The sequence below is a fragment of the Benincasa hispida genome, chromosome 3, assembly GCF_027475165.1.
Source record: "Benincasa hispida cultivar pf3 chromosome 3, pf3_genome.v1.1, whole genome shotgun sequence".
Classification (NCBI taxonomy): Eukaryota; Viridiplantae; Streptophyta; class Magnoliopsida; order Cucurbitales; family Cucurbitaceae; genus Benincasa; species Benincasa hispida.
The window spans coordinates 1,588,941-1,612,395 of NC_143480.1; the positions used below are offsets into that span (position 1 = coordinate 1,588,941).

Sequence of the window (23,455 nt, forward strand, 5' to 3'; positions counted from 1 at the left end):
TTAGAATCCAACTCTTTTACTTAAGAGAGAGGAAAACCATTTTTGAAAATTAATATAAATGTGCTTAATTTTTTTTTTTTAAAAAAAAAACTAAGACATTGTTTGATAACCATTTTTTTTTTACAATTAAAACTTTAGACATTACTTTCACCTCCAAATTTATTTCTTTGTTATTTACTTTTTACCGATAATTTAAAAAACCAACCAAAATTTTAAAAACTAAAAAAAAAAACTTAATTTTTTTTTTTTTTTTTTTTTTTTTTTTTTTTTTTTTTTTTTTTTTTAGAATTTGACTAGGAATTCAACTTTTGTAATTAAGAAGTATTCACACCATTGTAAAAAATGAGAAGGAGATAGGTTTAATTTTTCAAAAAAATAAAAATAAAAAATAAAATAGTTATGGGACCCAAATGATTATCAAGATGGACCTAAATTGAATTACATGTTTAATTCGTGATGATTAATGATTCTACCAACTTTTAAAATGTTCAACTTTTTATTATATGCGCAAGTATCCGGGCCAGCTTACAGTCCAGCTTACGCGCACCCTGACTAATTTCAGGGGACAACATTTATTGAGACTATGTCTCCTTTTTTACCACTAAATCAAAATATATATGAAACCGTCAATTCAAATTTTAAAATAGTGAAAAAAATCTGGCACCTTTATCTTTTCAATCGGTTAGGTTGAAGTTTCATAACATAACCGACAACTCCATTTACTGTATTTCTATTGAGAATTGATACATGTTCTCATAAACGATTCCATTTACGTTGTATTGCTAGTGAGAATTTATACACGATATAGGAACTACACAGTACTCGAAAAACTGTTAATCGACCATATTGTAATTTGGGAGATTAAAAAATATATATGTCATGTGCGCAGTACGCTTTTGCCAAAAAAATCCTATTTATTTTGAAATCCGTTGGAATCTCTACACACAATTTCAAGGCCCATCGTCGGATGTTTAATGCAGCATCTACATTTATTTTGATAATTCCAAGAGGAGGCTTCACCCATGATGGTTTATATGTGATATCTCCATATCTAATTTTTATATCCAATTTGCTTAGGACATTAAAGCATCGAATATTTATCTTTTAGTTACATCTAGATTATAAATATAAATATAATTTATAATAGATCGTAAATTTGAATCACACTAAATGTGTTTATCTTAAAAGAAAAAAATATTCAGGGAGTTAGACATATTTTGTCATCAAACCTCCAGCAATAAAATAATAGGAATAGCAATAATAACAATAATAATAAAAGGGTATTTTGAGATAGGGTTTGGGGTTGCTTCAACAATAACCTTAACTTAGTTGGTAAAAATACCTTACCCTTTGTCAATTTCGTTAGGCTACCAAACCAAACCACACCAAAACTTGCATCAACTTCCTTTTCTTTTTCTTTTTCTTTTTTCGTTTACTTTTCCATTTCTAACCAACAATAACATGCGGGACCTTTTTTTTTTTATATTTTTTTTTATTTGTAGTTCCTTCATTTATTTCTTTTTCTTTTTTCTTTGGTTAAATTATAGACTTAGTTGTATGGTTTTTAAAGGTTTGTGGGTTTAATCATTGTAGTTTTAAATCATTTAAATCTTATGATTGCTCTTCATTTCTTTATTTTTTTAAAAAAAATTTATTAATTAACATTAAGATTTTTATTGATGTCTTAAGTGGTACGGTCAATCTATTTAACATTTACACGACGCACTAAGGATGTATTATTTAAAGAGCACATGAAAATGTCGAGGAGTATAATAACCATTAAACAATAACTACATAAACTTTTAACTATTTGGTTTTTCAAAAATTTTATTAGATACAAGATTGAAAGTGTATAGACTGTACGGTAAAATATTTCACCTCTACTACAAGAATTAGCGTGGAAAAGTTTCAAATAAGAAAAAAAAACAACCGACTAGAGAAATTACTACAATCACACAAGAATCTCTCAACAACCTCAATTACAAAATTACTCTCTCTAAACATTATACCATTCAAACTATCATACAATTGAATCAGTATAAAGCTTAAAGTATTTAAAATTGAGATGATTAAAAACCAAAGACATAACTTCTTTTTATATGTGAAAAATGTATTTTTAATATTTTGCCAAAATTCAATAAAAATTATCTACTAAAAAAAATATAAATGTAGAAAATAGATGTGACTAAATACATAAGATTTTGAAAATTCCAAAAGCAAGCTCATAATTTAAGGGAAAAGAAGACTAGTAAAAATTTGAGCTATTTTATGAGAATATTTTGGGTAGAACAAATATGAAAATATGAAGATTATAATATGTAATCTCGAGTGTGTATGTCAATTATATTTTTCCAAAATAACAGATCTAAAAATTTTAAATAAGAGCTTAGATTTTACAAATTAATTTAACTTTTATTTTGAGTTCAACAAATACAAATAAATGGATGGATATGAAACCTTATAAAAGATAATAATTTAAATTATTTTGCCTGTTCTTGCTGGGTCATATTCTTTATCACGTTTCCCTAAAACAGTATCTAATTAATTAATTAATTAATTGAGATCCTTGGGTCTCTTTTTGTAGTTAAACCCCTTCTCTTTTCTCCATGCAATCCCAAATTCCAACCTTTAACTTAAACCATTTCTCTCTCTTTGTCTCTGTCTCTATAAAAAGAAAAAAAGAAAAGCCTGCTCCAAAACATTTCTTCACATACCAACAATGGCGACGCAACCATCTCTCTTGTTCATATTATGCCTTCCAACCATTCTCCTCGTCTTCCCCTTTCTTTCATCTGCAACACCCTATTTACATTCCCTTTCTTCTCCGGCGCCGGCCACCCATTTTTCCGGCGGAACCCCCCATTACCACCGCCATTTCTCTAATTTACGCAAACTCAAAGCCTCACTGACGGTTCGACATGATTCTGCCCCTTCTGCCCCAATGCCCAGTTTTACAGTAAGTTATTTATTTATTTATTTTAATTTTTACCGAAATGTTTGTCATAATCAATTCAAATTCATTGGTGTAGCCACCAGGTGGCGCTCGTGTGTATCACGTGACATCGTATGGAGCCGATCCCACGGGTAAAATCGACAGTACAGAATCGCTTCTCCGGGCGTTGTCCGATGTGTACAATTCTACGAGTGAAGGCTCGTTGATGGAGGGCATCAGGAATCTAGGAGGTGCTCAGATTAATCTGGACGGTGGAAATTTCTTGATCAGCCGTCCGCTGCGCTTACCGGCTGCCGGTGTAGGCAATGTTATGGTACGCATTCCCGCACCTGATTACAATAATTTGGAAAAAGAAAAGTTGAATTAATTGGAAATTGAAAAGTGTTTAATTAGGTGAAGAGAGCAGTGCAACTAATTTTGGTAACGCCCGATAGAAATGGGGAAGGAAGGTTGTTGGTGAAAATTAATAAGAGGGTTATAAAAGTCATTTCACTTCCCCTTTCTCCCTGCATACTCGACACTTGTTTGGCCACTCTTTAAAAATGACTTTCTTGTTATTCTTATTATTATTTTAAAAATTAAAAAATCAATTTTCACCATTCACTTATGAAATATATCAATTTAGATCTTACACTTTTAATTTCATTAATTTTAACTCTAAATTTCAACAATGTGTAGTTTTGATCATTTACTAAGTTTTTATTCCAAGCATATGCCTTTAATGATTATAGGACATTTATATGTTTTCAAATGGATGATTTCTTTGGAGTAATTTTTTTTTGATAAAATTAATGAAGTTTGAGATTGTTATTCAATGATTAATTCGCATGTCGGTCAAATTTATTTTTATGAGATAAATGAATTTTATAGTTTTATATTTTTTTTCTTTTTGTAAAAAGTAGTATATGAATTAGCTAAAATTGAATTGATAATTAAAACTACGACATTTAGGTAAGTTTAGAGTCAAAGAAATAAGAGAGATAAAGAGACTTTGAACTAAGAAAGGAAAGTAATATATGCCAATTAAAGTTTTATTCATTTTGACATAAAAATAAAAATAAATGGACTTTAATTACTTAAGAAAGAAAATAGGTGTCTATTATATATAATTGATAATGGACTTTTAATTTAAAATGAAAAATTTTCAAAGGGTAGGTGTTTGAAAATGGAAAGAAAAGCATTGCATTTCAAACAAGGTTCTTTGTTTTGTGCTCTCAATTAATTTGCTTTTGCAAACGCCTTTGTCTTTCTTCCAACTCAAATCTTGCTTTTCTTGATGCCTCCAAAAGTCATTCAATAATAAATTAAGTTTTCCTTTTTGGTTACCTTTTTGAAGTTTTCTCCCAATTGGTTCATCTACTCTTACTTGATACCTTAATTGGAAAATCAATCATATAAAATATAAATTAAAAGTAAAGATATTGTTCATATATATATATATATATATACTAAATATCGTGCATTATAATTTCAATTGGTATATCATTCATGCAAGTCACTACATTATTTATAATTGCAATTACCACTATACTTTAGATTTTATTTTTATCTTTACCTACGTTTTTTTAACCTTTTTTATTGTATAAATTTATGAATTTCTGTTTTGTAAATTAACTTCTTATTCTTATACTTTTAAAAAAATAATAATTATGTGTTAATTTGAGGGTGGATACGATCATTATTGTTCTAAAGATATTTGGTTCAATCTCATTCTTAAAATATTTAAATTAAAAAAAGTGTAATTTATGAACTCATTATTTAGAAATCTATGTCTAGCTATTGATTAAGAGGGGAAAAAATAGATATAGCATAAGAAATGTTATGGTTAAGCTTCTTTTATTATTAATTATTTTAGGAATTGTGGTTAAACTTATTAATATTGATCTTTTATACATTCAAATCACCTTGAATCATTATTAGTTTGGAGTTTAATTTAAATTGATATTTTGGGTTGGAAAAAAAAATATATATTCTCAAGAACTTTGATGAAATTTCAGATACACGGAGGAAGTTTACGTGCTTCAGACGATTTTCCCTCTGATGGATACCTAATCGAATTATCGCCGCCGTCTTCGTCTTCGTCTTTGTCAGCGGCGAAGAAAATTAAGTACCAGAGAGCAATGAACTCCACGGAGGATGCGATGCTTAGTTCTTCTTCATCATATAATTATGAGTATATCAGTTTCAGAGATCTTCTATTGGATTCCAATTACAGAGGTGGCGGCATTTCCGTCGTCAATTCCTTAAGAACTACCATAGACAATTGCTATATTACACATTTCACCACCACCGGGATTTCAGTACAAGGCGGCCACGAAACCTACATCCGCAGCTCTTTCCTCGGCCAACACATCACTGCCGGCGGCGATCCTGGTGAACGAAACTTCTCCGGAACTGGAATCAGGCTCGTTGGCAACGACAACGCCGTAACTGACGTCGTCATTTTCTCCGCCGCCACGGGAATCGTCGTCTCCGGCCAAGCGAACATTATCACAGGCGTGCATTGCTACAACAAGGCAACCGGATTCGGCGGCACGGGAATTTACTTGCAGTTACCAGGACTAACACAGACCAGAATCGTGAATTCGTACATGGATTACACTGGAATCGTAGCGGAAGATCCAGTTCAACTCCACATTTCCAATACATTCTTTCTCGGCGATGCTTCGATTACGCTGAAATCGATCAATGGCATCGTCAGTGGAGTGAACATCGTGGACAACATGTTCAGCGGATCGGGCAAAGGAGTGGCGATCGTTCAACTGGACGAATCGAAATCGGCATTCAAGCAAATAGATCAGGTGGTGATCGAGAGAAACAACGCGAAAGGAATGCAGGTGAAATCAACAGTCGGAAGCGCAGAATTGGAAGGAAACGGAACTTCATGGATTCTAGATTTCAATTCTGTTCTCACGTTTCCGAATCATATTAGGAACGTTCAATACTCGTTTCGAAGCAGCGACAATGGATTTCCGAAGCATATAGTGAGAAATGTATCGGAGAACCGGGTGGTGATTGAGACGGACGTTGCGGTGGTCGGAAGCGTGTTTGCGACGGTGGATCAGGGGCGGAGTTAGACCTAGGATGGAAGAGAAAAGAGGTAAAATACAGTTAATAAATTGATTATGAATGGATTTGGGCACAAAAATTGTAAATAAATAGGCTAGTTTCAAATGGAAAATTAGCTGGAAGAGTTGGAATTCCAAAAAAGAAAAAAATGCAATATGAAGTGTTGTTTGGTTCTCTGCTTTCTTAATGTTTGTGAAATATGGAAGAACGATAAAGACAAGACTTGCTTTTACGTCAGAGACTCGTGTTTCTTTAACCCACGCCAACATCTGAGACTGAAATAATAAAAAATCGGGATTTTTGGAAATTAATTTTAAATAATTGTATTAAAAAAATAAATAAACTGAATTTTTTAAAAATAAACATCGTACAAAAAAAAAAAAAAAAAAAAAAAAAAAAAACTAAGCAGGTTCTTTTGTTTTAATCTTGGTGCATCTGCTTAAAAAAAATCTGCATTATTTTTTATGTAAAGAAAACAAAGTGGTTTTTTTTCTCTTATTTTATTTAGTTCTTTTATTAATTTTTTAAAATTCATTTCCCAACTTTTATGCACCTCGATTACTTTCCTTTTTATATGTACGAATAGCAAGTGATGGTGAACTCACGATACAATACTATTTAACTATTTTAGATGAGTACGAGACAGGCTCTGGTCAATGGCAAATCTGATTTATTGTGTTTTTTTTTCCTAATTATCGTGTCGACAGATTCATGTTGTTTCCTCGTCCTACTCTCGATGTAAAAATTATGATGATCGACCTCTTAAGTTCAGAATTTGGGAAATGCTTCAACGTTAGAAGGGTAAGCTCTTTTCTGTGGAGCTAAAGAAGTACTTTTTAAAAGTGTTATTCAAGCTATTACAAATTGTATTATGGCCTACTTTTGTATTTTGAAAGCGATTTGTTCAGATATTATTATGTGATTGATGACTCGGTTTTGGTGGAGTTACAGAGAGAATTTAGGAGATATTCAGAGAAATAAGGAAATATGCTCTGCGATGTGATTATTCCATTAGAGAGGTACTCAATATATACACAATTTGGTAAGGATGACAAATGGTAAAGTCAATAGAAGACAGACACGTATACAAAGGACAAAATAGAAAACCAAAGAATGGAAGAATTTAGACGACACCATATTGTACAAGGTAAAAAATAAATCACACGACATCATTTTGGTCCCCTATTCTAACATCCCCCTCAAACGAGAGGGTGTTGGAAGCACGTCGAGTTTGTGACTGAACTGGGAGAAGCGTGATTCAAATAGAGGCTTCGTTAGGCCATTTGCAAGTTGATCCAAGGAGGGAACATAGCAGACGTCAATGGTTTTTGCCAGCACCTCATCACGAACATAATGGACATCAAGTTCCACATGCTTGCTGCGGGAATGAAAAACAAGATTGGCTGCGAAGGATAAAGCACTGAGGTTATCACACCATATTATAGATGTGGAAGGGGGATAAAGCTGCAATTCACCAAGAGATTGAACCCAAGATATGCCAGCAACGGTTTAGGAAAGAGACCGATATTCGGATTCAGTACTTGATTGGACAACCACACTCTATTTCTTTGATGGCCATGAGATAAGAGATTTTCTAAGGAATAAACAATGAGCTGTGATGGACTTATGATCGTCAACATTACACCACTAGTCCGCATCAGTGTAGACAACAAGATCGAGATGAGCAGCTTTAGGTAGAAATAGCCCATAGTGTTGTGTGCCTCTGAGGTAGCGAAGAACACGCTTCACAGCTTTCCAGTGCACGGAAGTAGGCTGTTAAAGAAACTGACTAAGCTTGTTAACAATATAGGAGATATCCAGGCACGTGTGAGTGAGGTATTAGAGAGCTGCAAGAACACTTCTGTATAAGGTGAGATTATCCATGGGAAGCCCATCATAAATGAAATATTTTTGCTAATGGTAGAAGGCATGGAACATGGCTTGAGATTTACTCATCCCCATTCGATTGAGTAGGTCAGATATATAGTTGGACTGAAAAAGAACACACCGGTAGGAGATCTCAAGACTTCCACACCAAGGTAGTAACTAAGGGAATCCATGTCTTTAAGAACAAAAACACTATGCAGCCGCTGTACAAATTTGTTGATGAAAGTTCGAGAGTTCCCTGTGATTAGTATGTCATCCACATAAATTAGAATAAGGAAGAACAGTGAGTTATCAATATTGGAATTAGAGAAATCCCATTGGATAAGTGTAGCTTTCAGTTTGTCATACCACGCCCGAAGGGCCTGCTTTAGACCAGAGTGCCCGGTGAAGTTTGAACACATATTGTGGATGTTGAGGATCATTGTAGCCCTCAAGTTGGTTCATGTAAATGTAGGGATAAAAGCCCTAGCATAGTGAAATTAAATCAGGACCTTACTCGAAATTCGTTTAGAACATGTGAAATACCAATACACTGGAAACAAAAAAATACACTCACACACACACACACACAAAGATTTAACAAAATTATATATATTGTAAAACCCTAGGTTAAGCATGCAGTGTTGAATAAATTTTACAGAGAAAAAAAGAAACGTTACTTACTTTGAAGACTCAATTGATAAGGCAAATTCTCCAATTGGGATTAAAATCTCGAACACCACCAATGGGCTATCTCCTTATTCTATGAGAATTTTCGGTATTGGTTTGTGGAAACCAAATGAATATGGGAAGAAGGAGGAGAATTTTGAGAGAGTTTTTTTTTTTTTTTTTTTTTTTTTTGTATAGAACAATTCTGTGAATACCAAAAACAATCCCCTGTAAAACTTACTTTTCACAGGTTTCTTAACCAAATGGAGAGAGAGATGAATGGAACATGGGATAGCCTACATCCCCCAATTAATTTAATCGATTAATTAATTAAATTAATAATTCATTAAATTTAATTTAATTAATTATTTCATTTAAATCATTAATGAAACATCTCTCACATGATCTATAATTTTAATTCAATTCGTTTAATTAAATCAAATCAAATTAAATATCAAATATTTAATTTAGCCTACATTTGAATCATATTTTCTCTCATACCTATAGTTTTTGTCTGCATCTAATACACATTAATATTAACCTATAGTTTTAATATGAATCCAATTCATATTAATATTTGAACTCCTTCAAAAATTTAATTCCCCCATAAATTAATTTTGAATCATATCCAAAATTAAATTTATATTATAAATTTTAACTAAAATATAAACTTTATATTATAACGTATCATTATACGTTATACTATTTCCCTAAGTGAATTTGAACATTTCAAATTCTGTTCAAGACATAATTACCTCAATTCCCTTTACGAGCTAGGAAGAAGGCCTGATGGACCTACAGATCAGAAGCTCCATCGATATGAGATTAATTGGCTAAATTCATTAACCACATTAATCAATATTTGTTAATTATGGGTACACTCCACTAAGGACCCACAGTTACACTCTTTTTATTGCAGATATGTTTCTTTGTCCACGGATATAGACCATTAACAACAAGTAAGTCCTATAGGGATCAAATCCTACAGTGGAAGCGTTTTGACGAGCAATGCCTTGCATCCTGCGATTCGATTTTACGTTAAACAAAATCGTTACACTAAATAGAATAAATAAACACGTAAATTAGCATGCTTTTGAAGGAAATCGGATTCGAGATTTTCATGAGCAATGGAAATAAGGACATTCTAAATTACAATCATGAATGAACAACATATATTTATAGTCGTACAGAAACAAACAGTTATGCAATTGATACAGAAATTACAACATGAAAACTCAAATGAACAAAGAGAAAACTCTACGAACATTTGAAGATGCGTCTCCACACTCCTTTGTGTGTGACCGCTTGAACAACAGCAACCTCAAACACTCAATCTACACGATCGCAACACAGCACGAAAACTTTGTGCTCGTCCTCAATGATCACCTCATCCACGAACTCCTCAGCAACAACACGAATAGCCTCCACAACACCTCGACGGTGTCGAGTTGAGTATGACACCACCAACAAGGTTACCTTGGTATTCTCGGTGTGAGAATCCAGAGGGTGGGCTCTATTCAGACTTGGATTGAGGTAGACGAAGGAGGAAACACCGATCGTGCACACGACTGGACAAGTGAGAGATGGTTGAGACCTATCGTATAGGTCGATGCCCAATCGTCTAGCAAAATCTATGCGATCGTTTAGCTCGATGTCTGTCGCCTACAAACACTATACGATTGCTTACTTTGGGCAAGCGATCATCTAGCAAGAACTATGCGTTCGTTTAGTAAATACTCTACGATCGCTTAGCTCGCCATTGCACAATCGTTTAGCTCGCCCAAGCTATCGTTTAGTAAATTTGTATTTACTTGACGACTACCATAAGATCCCATTTGCCGAGAGAAATCTCAAAAACTTTTTATGAAAAAACTTTTCAACAGTTACTAAAATTAGGAAAACCATTTTATTTTTATCTCATGGTTACCATGAAAATCCAATAACCACCCACTCAATTAGTTATTAAAGAAAAAGAATTAATTATCCAATAATTAATATTATTATAAATATAAATGATAACCAACTTATCATACTATATTTATAACATATAGTTTTAATATTTCATCTCATGAAACATATAAACCATAGTTCTTTTTCTATTCTATGGTTTTTAATGTAAATCTCATTTACATAAATCCTCCACTAGATGGATCTTATACATCATACCGATTATATCATATATAATCAAAATACCTCTTGTCAATTTGAACATTTCAAATCAAAACCAAGAACTGATCCTCAATTGAATCCATTGAGCTACCAAGGGGACCTTATGGACCTGTAGTTCGAAGCTCCAACGGTATATGAATAACTGACTAAACTCTTTAGTCATGGGATCCACCATCTGTTAACTACCAGGCATTCCAATAAAGACCCACAGTTGAACTCTCCTTATCACAAATATATTATGTGTCCATCTTAACCAATTAGCAGTGCGACAACCCTTCACAGATCGCTCGTAAGTACAGTTGGCCTATAACCGTTATGCCTCTATAGTTACATATGTCTCCTTAAGTACCATTGATCCCTCTAATGAACATAAGTCATAGTTCTACTAAGACTGAGTCTTCTCTTCCAAAGAGAAGTTGTGGCCACTATGTTCAAGCCCTAGAATAAGCCCTTAAGGGAGCAATCTCTCTACTTATCCTTGCTTTGAAAAGGAGTGAATTTCATCTTATGGATTAAGTTCCCAGCTCTCAGATCAGACAAGTCCCCAAAAAGGTAGGCATGTTGAGTTGGCAATCTGGCCACTCTCACCTATACTAATCAAAGGACCGCCCTCAAAGACAGGAGTTTCTAAAACACTCAGGATTGAGGTCGTGTCACCTATGGTCGTTTAGGTGAGATATAAGTCTCTAGTATCAACGAAATTATATACAGAGTCTAGTCATCTCGTGGTCCAGGTCTTATATAAACTCTTTGTATAGGACACCTTCGCTCGCACGTCTCCACATGAATGGTCAGGATCTACCATCTGTAGTAGTTTACAACACTTGCAAGCCTCTACAAAGTGGGTCTTATCCGTAGTGTCACTAAGATCTGGTATCCAAGCTTAATCCTTATACTACAGACCTATTTAGGTTATCACTTAAGGCATGATCCACTTGTATATCACATATACATGCTTAAGTTCACATAAGATAACCAAGGAGCTTTGTTTATTGGATATGAGTAAATGCCAGAATTAAATAACACTTATTTTATTCATTAAATAATGTGTATCTTTACAAAACAACGAGATTCTGGGAGAATTAGGATGTTAATCCCAATAGCTTTTAGGGAAAGGATTAGAATGATTCTTACCTTTGTAGGTTCTCTAATGTCATGGACAAGTATCTCCAAGGTTCCAATGAATGGATCTCCAAACGGTATTGATCACAAATAACTCCTTAAAGAATTTCAGACACTACCACGAGAGAAACCTCATTATTCTCTTAGGATTCCAATAGAGGATATGTGGTATCCAACTATTGGGAGAGGGAAAGGAGAATAGTGTTTTTTGGACAGTAGAGAGGCTTAGAGAAAATTCTGTACAATAATACTAGGGGGTTGTGTGTTGTCAAAATTTCTCTACAATGAGACTGTATTGTGTGTTTTGCAAAGGGTCATAGGGAGGTTTTTATATGGAGAAGAGTCAAAGCTTTTCCCTAATATATTTTTCTTTTCATAATATATATTTTTCTTTTCTGTAATTAATTAAATAATACTTATTTAATTAATTAGCCAATTTAATTAGATAACACTTATTTATGGTCCAATCAATAAACAGAAATCCCTCTTGGGCCAATGAGAGGTAGGACTCTTTATTCAAGTCTTGAAGACATAACTTAAGGGAACACTCATCTACTTACCCTTAAGGTGGGAATGAGTGAATTTCATCTTGTATCATTATGTTTCCAGCTTCCCACTAGGTCTTGTCCCTAAGATGGTAGGCATATTGAGTTGGCGATCTGGTCATCCTCATCCATATAAGTCAAAGACAATCTCTCGTGAATAAGAATTCATAATATACTCAGGATTAAGACTAAGATGTCTAGGTCACCCAATTGAAATAGGAACCTAATTAGTTAACGGTGTTACATCTAGTGGTTATTATTTCGCGGTCCAATCTTATGGAAATTCATAGCATTGGATATCCTCAATCACATGTCAACTACACGAAAGCGTTAGAATGTTGTGTTTTTATCAAATATAAAATGGGTCATATCCATAGTGTTTTCAGGATAAGGTACCTAACTTTATCTCTATATTATAGACCCTTTAGGCTGTATCTTGAACATTGATCTCTGTATGTCGCCACATACAGTTCAAGACTCATAGGACAACCTTGGATGTTAGTTTATTGGATTTAGGGTTATTAAGAAAAAATAGACAAATAACACAAACAAAAACCTTTATTGAAATTAGCATAGATAACTCTTTATTGATGACGGTCAATTAATAATGTTCACTATCTACGAGTTTTAGGGCATAAAACCCAACGAGTCCTTTATGAATGTTTGTAACACAAGCTAGGTTAAATTACTATTTTACCTCTAGGTTACCTCTTTATCCTTAAGTACCAGTGCTCCTCTAATAAATAACCTGTTTATGGTCCAACTATTAAACAGAAACCCCTTTCGGACCAATAAAAAGGTAGAACCCTTTGTTCAAGTTCCAAAGACACCACTTAAGGGAACACTCATCTATTTATCCTAAAGTCAAGAAGGAGTAAAATCCATCTTGTATTATTATACTCCCAACTTCTCACTTGGTTTTGTCCCCAAAATGGTAGGCTCACTGAGTTGGCGAACTGGGCACCTCACCCATACAAATCAAAAGACAATTCCTCGTAAACAGGAATTCATAATACACTCAAGATTAAGACTAAGTTGTCTAGGTCATCCTATTGAAATAGAAACCTAACTAGTCAACAAAGTTACATCTAGTGGTTACTATTTCGCGGTCCGATCTTATGCAAACTCAGTGTATAGGATACCCCATTCACATTTCACCTACATGAACACATTGAATCATTGTGTTTGTATCAAATACAAAGTGGATCGTATCCATAGAGTCACCAAGAAAAGGTACCCAGCCTTATCCATATATTATAGACCCTTTAGGTTGTATCTTGTGTTGGGATTGGTGTCTTAATTCTCCTGGAGTCTCGTTGTTTGTAATGATATACATTGTTTGATGAATAAAATAAATGTTATTTCATTTTGACATTTACTCATATCCAATAAACAAAACTCCATGATTATCTTATGTGAACTTAAGCATGTATATGTGATATACAAGTGGATCATGCCTTAAGTGATATCCTAAATAGGTCTGCAGTATAAGGATTAAGGTTGGATACCTGATCCTGGTGACACTATGGATACGACCCATTTTGTAGAGGTTTGCAAGTGTTGTAAACTACTACAGATGGTAGATCCTAACCATTCATGTGGAGACGTGCGAGCGGAGGTGTCTTATACAAAGAGTTTGTATAAAACTAGACCACGAGATGACTAGATTTTGTATATAACACCATTGATACTAAAGACTTACATCTCACCTAAACGATCATTGGTGACATAACCTTAATCCTGAGTGTTTTGGGAACTTCTGTCTTTGAGGGCGATCCTTTGATTAGTATGGGTGAGAGTGGCCAGATTGCCAACTCAACATGCCTATCTTTTTGCGGACTTGTCTGATCTGGGAGCTGGGAACTCAATCCACAAGATGGAATTCACTTCTTTTCTGAAGCAAGGATAAGTAGAGAGATTGCTCCCTTAAGGGCTGATTCCGGGGCTTGAACATAGTGGCCACAGCTTCTCTTTAGAAGAGATGACTCAGTCATAGTAGGACTATGACTTATGTTCATTAGAGGGATCAGTGGTACTTAAGGAGTTAGATGTAACTACAGGGGCATAATAGTTATTGGCCAAGTTGTACTTACGAGCGATCTGTGAAGGATGTCATACTGCTGATTGATTAAGGTGGACACATAATATATTTGTGGTAAGAAGAGTTCAGCTGTCGGTCTTTAGTGGAGTGTCTGGTAGTTAATGGATGGTGGATCCCGTGACTAAAGAGTTTAGTCAATTATTCACGTACCAAGCTATAGGTCTATAAGGTCCCCTTGGTAGCTCAATGGATTCAGTTGAGGATCAATTCTTGGTGTTGATTTGAAATGTTCAAATTGACCAGAGGTAATTCAATTATATATGATATGATCGGTATGATGTATAAGATACATCTATTGGAGGATTAATGTAAATGAGATTTACATTAAATACCATGGAATAGAAAAAAAGTTATGGTTTATATGTTTCATGAGATGAAATATTAAAACTATAGGTTATAAATATAGTATGATAAGTTGGTTATTATTTATATTTATAATAATATTAATTATTTGATAATTAAATCTTTTTCTCTAATAACCAATTGAGTGGGAGGTTATTGGTGGTTTTATGGTAACCATGAGAAAAAAGGAAAATTGTTTTCCTAATTTTGAAAAAGTTTTACAAAATTAGTTTTTGAGATTTTTCTCTCTCGGAATCTCACGGAAGTTGTCAAGTAAATAGGATTTACTAAGTGACAACTTGGAGCGAGCTAAATGATCATGTAGTGTTTATAGGCGACAGACACGCAGCTAAACGACGAGCTAAACAATCGCTTAGCTTTTGCTAAACGATTGAGCATCGACCTATACGATAGGTTCAACCTTTTCCCACTTGCTCAATCGTTTACACGATTGTTGTTTCCTCCGTCTTCTGCCTCAAACCAAGTCCACATAGAGCCCACCTTCTAGATTCTCACATTGAGAATATCAAGGTAGCCTTCTTGATGGTGTCATACTCAACTCGACACCGTCGAGGTTCTGTGGAGTCCGTTCGTGTTGTTGGGGTGTTTGTGATCGAGGCGATCATTGAGTTCGAGTGCGTGGTGTTCATGTAGTGTAGTGGTCGTGTTAGAAGAGTGTTCGAGGTTGCTGTGTTTGAGCGTTCGTGATCAAGGACCTTGGCGATGAGTCTACAAATGTGTGTAGAGTTTCTTCTTGATCATTTGTATGATCATGCTGTAATTTTTGTAATGAATGCATAATCATATGTTTCTATTCATGAATGTAATTTTAAAATTCATATATAATATTAATTTGGAATGATCTTTCTGTTGCTCATGAAAATCCTTGTGCACGATTTTCTTCATCTTGAACATTGATTCTTGTATGTCTCCACATATAGTTCAAAACTCATAAGACGGCCTAGGATGTTAGTTTATTGGATTTAGTGTTATTAAGACAAAATGAATACAAAACGATCAATAATACTTATTGAAATAACATTGATAACTCTTTATTGATGATAGTCGATTATTTACATTTACTATCTACGAGTTTTAGGGCATAAAACCCAACAAACTCCCACTTGAACTAAAACTTTAGTTAGTGAAATGTACATAATATCCATAATTCAAAACAACGGGAATGGTAAATAATTACAATAAACTAGGGCATCTATATACCCATTACACATCTCTTACTTGCCCTAGATTATATAATGTACATGTCTCGTAGATCTAGACTCTCTAGATGACTCTCGAACACTTTAGCTAAGAGAGCCTTCATAAATAGATCAACAGTGTTGTGCTCCGAAGCGATCTTTGTGACGATCACATCTCTTTATTGCACAATCTTCTGTATCAGGTGATACTTCCTCTCAATATGTTTTCCTCGTTTGTGGCTGCGAGGCTCTTTAGAGTTGGCTACTACCCCATTATTGTCACAGTATAAAGTGATTGACAAGTCCATGTTTGGAGCGACTTCTAAATCACTTAAGAACTTCTTAAGCCAAACTACTTCCTTTGTTGCTTCACAAGTAACTACATATTCAGACTCCATAGTGGAGCCTGCAATGCATCCTTGCTTGATGCTAGCTATACTACGCCATAGTGGAGTTTGCAATGCATCTTTGCTTGATGCTGACGTGGATTTCCTAGAATCTTTGTCAGTTTGGAATTAGAGTCAGTGTATCTCGTAAGGATCAAATCTTTACCTCCATACACCAGCATGCAGTCCCTCATTGCCCTAAGATTCTTGAGGATATTCTTAACTGCAGTCCAGTGATTTAACCCTAGATTGGACTGGTACCTACTGACTATTCCCATTGCATAACAAAATTCTGGCCTAATGTAGAGCATAGCATACATTAAGCTACACTTAGCTGAGACATAGGGAATACGTCTCATATCCTCGATTTATTAAGGTGTCTCAGGACACTATTTCTTAGACAAGTGAACCCCGTGCCTGAAAGGTAATAAACCCTTCTTAGAGTTTTACATTGAATATCGAGTCAACATTTTGTCGATATAAGTTTCCTGAGACAGAGCCAACGTTCTGTTCTTGCAATCCCTAATAATTTGGATCCCAAGAACACATTGCACTCTCCCAAATCTTTTATTTGGAATTAGGCTGCTAGCCATTTTTTAATATCAGTAAGGTACCCTACATCATTCCTAATTGTTGGGTTTGATGCCCTAATTCTTGTAGAGTCCTATAGTTTGTAAAGGTTATGTACAAACTCATTATTTATTGAATAAAATATATTATATTTTATTCCATTTTTTGTTGCATTAATCACAAACCAATAAACTAAGTTCCACGGTTATCTCGTAACCTAAACATGTATGTAGAGACATACAAATGAATCATGTTTTAAGTGATAATCTAAATGGTCTGTAGTAGATGGATAAGGTTAGATACCTTATCCTAGTGACGCTTCGATATGGCCCGCTTTGTAGATGTTACAATTGTTGTAAAGTACTACAACTGATCTGATCCTGATCATTCATGTGAGGACATGTGAGCGGGGATATTCTATACAAAGGAGTTTATATAATACCGGACCAGGAAATGAGTAGTCTCATTATATAACAACGTTCTTAATAGAGATATCCATTTCATCAGGATGACCATAGGTAACACGACCTGAATCCTGAGTGAGTTGTGAACTCCTGCCTATGAAGGTGGTTCTTTGATTTGTATGAGTGAGAGTGGCCAGATTGCTGACTCAACATGCCTACCATTTTGGAGATTCGTCTGATTGGGAAGTTGGGAACACAGCTACACAAGATGGAATTCACCTTTTCCCCAATGTTGGGGAAAATAGATAAATTGCTCCCTTAAGGGTTAATTCTGGGACTTGAACATTGTGGCGCCACACCCTCTCCTGGCCCAAAAGGGGTTAGTCATAGTGGGACTATGATTTATTGTTCATTAGAGAAATTAGTGGTATTTAAGGAATTAGATGTCACTATAGGGGCAAAACGGTAATTTGGTCCAACTATACTTACGAGCAATTTGTGAAGGATCGTCGTACTGTGGATTGGTTATATCCAATGGATACAAAAATATATCTGTAGTGCGAAGAGTGCAGCTATCAGTCTTTAGTGAAGTGTTCGTCAGTTAACGAATGGTGAATAATTTAATTAAAGAGTTTACTTAATTATTCACGAACCGTTGGAGCTTTAAGCTACAGGTCCATGAGGTCCCCCCCCCCCCCCCCCCCCAAGCTCATTGGATTTTATAAGAATCAAGTTTTGGAGTAATTTGAATTGTTCAAATTAATTGAGGGAATTAATTATATATGTATAATTAAGTTTATGTAATTATATATGATATAATTACTATAATGTATTTGATACATTATAATATAAAGAATTTATGAAAGGAATTAAATGTTTGAATATGATTCAAATGTTAATTATATGAATTAGATTCATATAATTAAAATTTAATGTAAATATGATTTATATTAAATACCATAAGAAAGAGAAAAAAAAAACTATAGGTTATATATTGTATATGATACAATTTTGAATTATATGTATGTTATATATGATATAACATATGATTGCATACTATATAATAAGTTGGTTATTATGTATTTTTGTTATAATTTTAATTATGACTTAAAATTATTTATTATTTTATTATTTAAATAAATTTTAATTATTTACTTTTTAAAATAATAAAGGAGAGGGAGTTAACTCCCTCTCCACCTTTTTTTCTCCACCACTCACGTAAAAAAGTGGTGGAGGGGTCTCTTTCATATACCTGCAAAAAAAGTAGAGAAAAAAGTGAGATACACAAAACGTTGGTTTTTCTCTGAAAAGTTTTTTGCCTTCCCAGGTTTTTCCTCTAAAATCATTCCTCCTTCTCCCTCAATCCCAAAACCTCTCTAGAGTCCACACTTCCTAAATTCTCACCAGAGAATACCGAGGACTCTTTCGTGATTGTGTTCTAGGGATTCCTTTTGAAAAACGTTTTTAAGGGTAAGGTTTCCTAACCTTTTGGTTTATTTTTAAGCATGTTGTATATTTTTGTTTTTCCCTATGCATGTACTGTAAAATGTTTTTAAAAAAACGATTGGGTTTTTGGGATGATCCACTTCTGTTGTAATTGATAATGGGTAGAAATGCACGTTATCATAGTACTAAGTTCTCAAACAATGATGGCTTGCGTTGATAAAATGTGTTAGATTGCATCCAAAAAGCATTGAGTTTATTACATTGCGGTCATATGCGTCCATCGCATAGGAACAGTTGATTTTTGTATTTTTATGTAGAATATGCGTTGACACAAGGTGGAAATTGCGATCATAGGAAATCATTGGTCGAGCGCAGTAGTACTGCAATGCTTTGCGGTGATTGTGTTCACAAACATTTTCTCAAGAAGGATTGCCACAACTTGGTGGGCACATTTGGGTGAAAGGCATAATTAATCGCAATGGGACAAAAAGCTGATGACGGTCGAATCCGAATTAAGTTGACAGCCGCTAATGATAACAAGTACATTCAGCTTTTTAGTGACAAATATTCGGTGCATCAGTCAGGGTATTAAAGCCATCCGATCTGAGTAATCATAAGAGAGAAGTCACTTTCATCCTGAAGCTCTATAAATACCAAAGGCATCCTTCAGAAAAGGGGTTCACCAGTTCGAAAAATTCATAAGTTCGGATCATTTAGCTCAATACGTCTTTGTCCATAGTTTTTTCTTTTTATTTTAAGGTGGAGCAAGAGAAGAGTAAAGACGCCAGAGATCGCTCAGGGAAACTCGAGAGAGAACCTTGAGGGGTAGAAGCAGAGAGCGGGCCGACTCTCGCCAGAGCGAGATTATCTTTTGAACACGAGTAAAAAGATAGCGTAAAAGCCTGGGAAGCAAGAGATTGCTACCAAGCTCTTTATTCTTTCCTTGCATTGTTATTTTGTACTTCAAATTTATATTTATACAGTGAAAGTTCTCATTCTACATCTGTTCACTCTCTTAGCACGCATGAGTAGCTAAACTAATCGAATGGGTTGAGAAGAACTAAGCTAACATGACCTAGGATCTTCAATGCATGCGATTGTCTTGTTTTATGTTTTGCCCAACACTTCTTTAGAGCTACTCGAGAGAGAGTCTAAAGAAAGAACCTAATCACTCGAGAGAGCTAGTTTAGAATCTAGACTCGAGAGAGCGAGATTAGATCGGCATAAGCAAGAGATAGGGACTTAGAGATAAGCTTTGTTTGTCAACACTGCATCACATGCACCCTAGAGATAGGTATGATATTATGTGGTCGCATATTTGTGAGGATGTCATTTTGTCATCGCATAAATAGTAATAGAGGCTTATGTGTAGGCCTTGTAGACTTATCGCATATATCACATGCGTTCTAGCATTAGAAGCCATAGCATTCACACTGAGAGGTGGTTTACTATTGTATGTATGTTACATGATCGCATAGCATAAACGCATCCTAGGAAGTGTTATCCAAAACCCTTCTTAACCCGTTCACCGTATACTCATCGCATCTTTTGTTTTATCAACTCTTTTCAAACTCCGCCGCATTTGTTTATTTCCATTACTGCAAACAAAAATCACAATAAATTATTTATTTATTTGGTTACCTCAAAGTTTTCTAAAAATTACCACCGCAACCTATTTTTCCAAGTCCCTAAGTTCGACCCTGGACTTACTAGGAAACTCAGTGGGGTTTACACTTGGATTCCGCTAAGAAAACTTGAGTGCTCAATGCAACTTCATTAACGCATTTCATCCATAATTCCATACCATAAAATAACTCATCAGTAATCCCCTTCACAGGGGTTATTTCACCAATAAGTAGGATATCGTCCACATAAAGTACTAAGAAAGCTACTTTGTTGTTGATGATTTTCTTGTAGACATAAGGTTCATCATTGTTCTGATCAAAACCAATAGATTTTATCTTAGCAATGTTCCAAGATCTAGATGTCTGCTTCAACACATAAATGGATTGATTCAACTTGCAAACTTTTTGTTCCTGACTTTGGGCTATGAATCACTCGGACTGAGACATAAAGATACTCTCTTCAAGATTTTCATTCAGAAAGACAGCCTTGACATCCATTTTCCTATCTCATAGTCATAATATGTGGCTATGGATAAGAGAATTCTTATAGACTTAAGCATAGCAACGAGGGAAAAAGTTTCCTCATAGTTAACCCCTTCCCTTTGGGCATAACCCTTTGTGACAAGTCTAGCTTTGAATGTCTGTACCTTTCCAACTATATCTCTCTTTCTTTTATAGATCCATTTACACTCTATGAGTTTAACCTATTTAGGTAAATCTACAAGTTCCCAAATTAAATATAAATACATAAACTCCATTTCAAGGTCCATGGCTTTGACCCATTAGTCCTTATCTACGTCGTTCATTGCCTGCTTATAGGACAATGGATCCTCAACGCTATTATCTAGTATGAAAACCTGAGTTTCAGTTAAACCCAAGTAAGGGTCGGGTTGTGATATAACCCTCCCATTATGTCGAGGCATTCTTAACGATTAAGAAGGATGAAACTGACCCGAAATGTTGGCTTCTTCATTAACTCTTGATGAAGGACCAGCTGCATCAACAAACCTTGTTGATTCTTTAGTAGCTTCATTTAATACTAATTTACTCCGCAGTTTATGATTTCTCCTATGGTATTCCTCCAAGAATGTAGCATTTGTCAATACAAACACCTTATTTTCTTGAGGGCTCGTAGAACATACCACCTCTCGTTTCCTTAGGGTAACTAACAAATTGACATAACCTTGAACGAGGTTGCATTTTTTAGGATTCGTCACTAGCACATGTGCAAGACAACCACAGATTATGAAGTAAAGTAAAATAGGTTTATGCCCTCTCCATAACTCGAAAGGTGTTTTAGAAACACTCTTCGAGGGAACATTATTCAAGATGTGAATTGTAGTCTCTATTGCATTCCCAAAAATGAGCTAGGCAATTGAGTATAACTCATCATAGAACAAACCATATCAAACAAGGTTCTATTTCTCCTTTCTCATACAATTCTGCCGAGGTGTACTGGGTGCTAAAATTTGGAATTTGATTCCATGTTCTATCATATAGTCTTAGAATGCTAAATTCATGTACTATCTGAAGGAACCTATGAAGGTCCTTGAGCGGAAGCGTGGTGATTAGTCCAAGTTTTATTTTCACAGAACAAAAATTACAAAATACAAACATTATGCATAGTCACAAATTTACAGCATGCAATTATAAATGGAAAAGAGAGAATTAGGGTAAGAAAAGACGTACTCTTGAAGAACCTTTCTTCTTGAAAACCAATTCCCTTCTCTCATTTTGTCACAAACAATCACAAACAAAAAAATGATGCAAATGAACACCACCGCAATAAGAACCTCTTGTATTCTCATTTGGGATGAGAATCACTAAGGAGTTGTAGGCTCTTAGTGTTGAGATTAGTGTCATAAATCTCTCTTATGTTCTCGTAGATTGTAAACACTGTATAAACAAAATGTTATTAATAAAATAGTTGTTATTTTATTAGCATACACTCAATCTAATAAACTAAGATCCTATGTTATTTTATTTAATTTAAACAAGTATGTAGAGACATACAGGTGGATCTTGTTTAAATAATAACCTAAACAGTCTGGAGTAGATGGATAACGTTGGGTACCTCTTATTCTGGTGACACTACGGATACAATCCGCTTTGTAGATGTTACAAATGTTGTAAAGTGCTACAAATGATCTGATTTTGATCATTCATGTGAAGACATGTGAGTTAGGGTATCCTATACAAAGAGTTTGTATAAGACCAGGCCACAAAATGGTTAGTCTCATTATATAACACCATTAATAATAAAGATTTACATTTCACTAGGATGACCATAGACTAAACATTTATTTATTTATTTGCAGTTTAATACCATAGATATTCTCCCACTTGCCCTAGATTACGTTGCTTGGAGTCCTAGTCCAACTAGGTGGCCCTCGAACACTTTAGCCGAGAGGGCCTTCGTAAATGGATAAGCAAGGTTGTCTTAGAGGCTATCTTCGTGCCGATAACATCTCCTCGGTGTACTATCTCTCTAATGAGATGGTACTTTCTCTCAATATGTATTCCACGTTTGTGACTCCTTGGTTCTTTTGAGTTGGCAACAACACCACTATTGTTACAATACAGTGTGATGGGTAGGTGCATATCTGTAACTACTTCCAAGTCAACTAAGAATTTGCGTAGCCATACTACTTCTTTAACGGCTTCACATGCAGCTACGTATTCTGCTTCCATTGTGGAGTCAACGATACAACTCTATTTAATACTTCTTCAAAATATAGCTTCTCTATTGAGAGTGAAAACTGATCCTGAAGTAGATTTCCTTGAATCTATGTTAGTCTGGAAATCAAAATCAGTATATTCAGTAAGGATAAAATCCTTAGGTCCATACACAAGCATATAATCCCTTGTTCTTCTTAGACACTTGAGGATGTTTTTTACAGTAGTCCAATGATTGTGTCCTGGATTGGATTGGAACCTACTGACGATTCCAACTACAAAGCATATGTCAAGACGTGTACATAACATTACG

At 34.7% G+C, this 23,455-nt stretch overlaps 1 protein-coding gene across 1 annotated transcript; it reads left to right on the forward strand.

Moving 5' to 3' along the window:
• The first annotated feature begins 2,582 nt into the window (after positions 1 to 2,582).
• On the forward strand, positions 2,583 to 6,196 carry LOC120072796 (polygalacturonase QRT3-like). Its single transcript, XM_039025300.2, has 3 exons — positions 2,583 to 2,956; positions 3,030 to 3,266; positions 4,951 to 6,196. Exons 1-3 carry the CDS (start codon positions 2,720 to 2,722, stop codon positions 6,028 to 6,030), a joined length of 1,554 nt encoding a protein of 517 aa, XP_038881228.1. The 5' UTR covers positions 2,583 to 2,719; the 3' UTR covers positions 6,031 to 6,196.
• Positions 6,197 to 23,455: the final 17,259 nt, after the last annotated feature.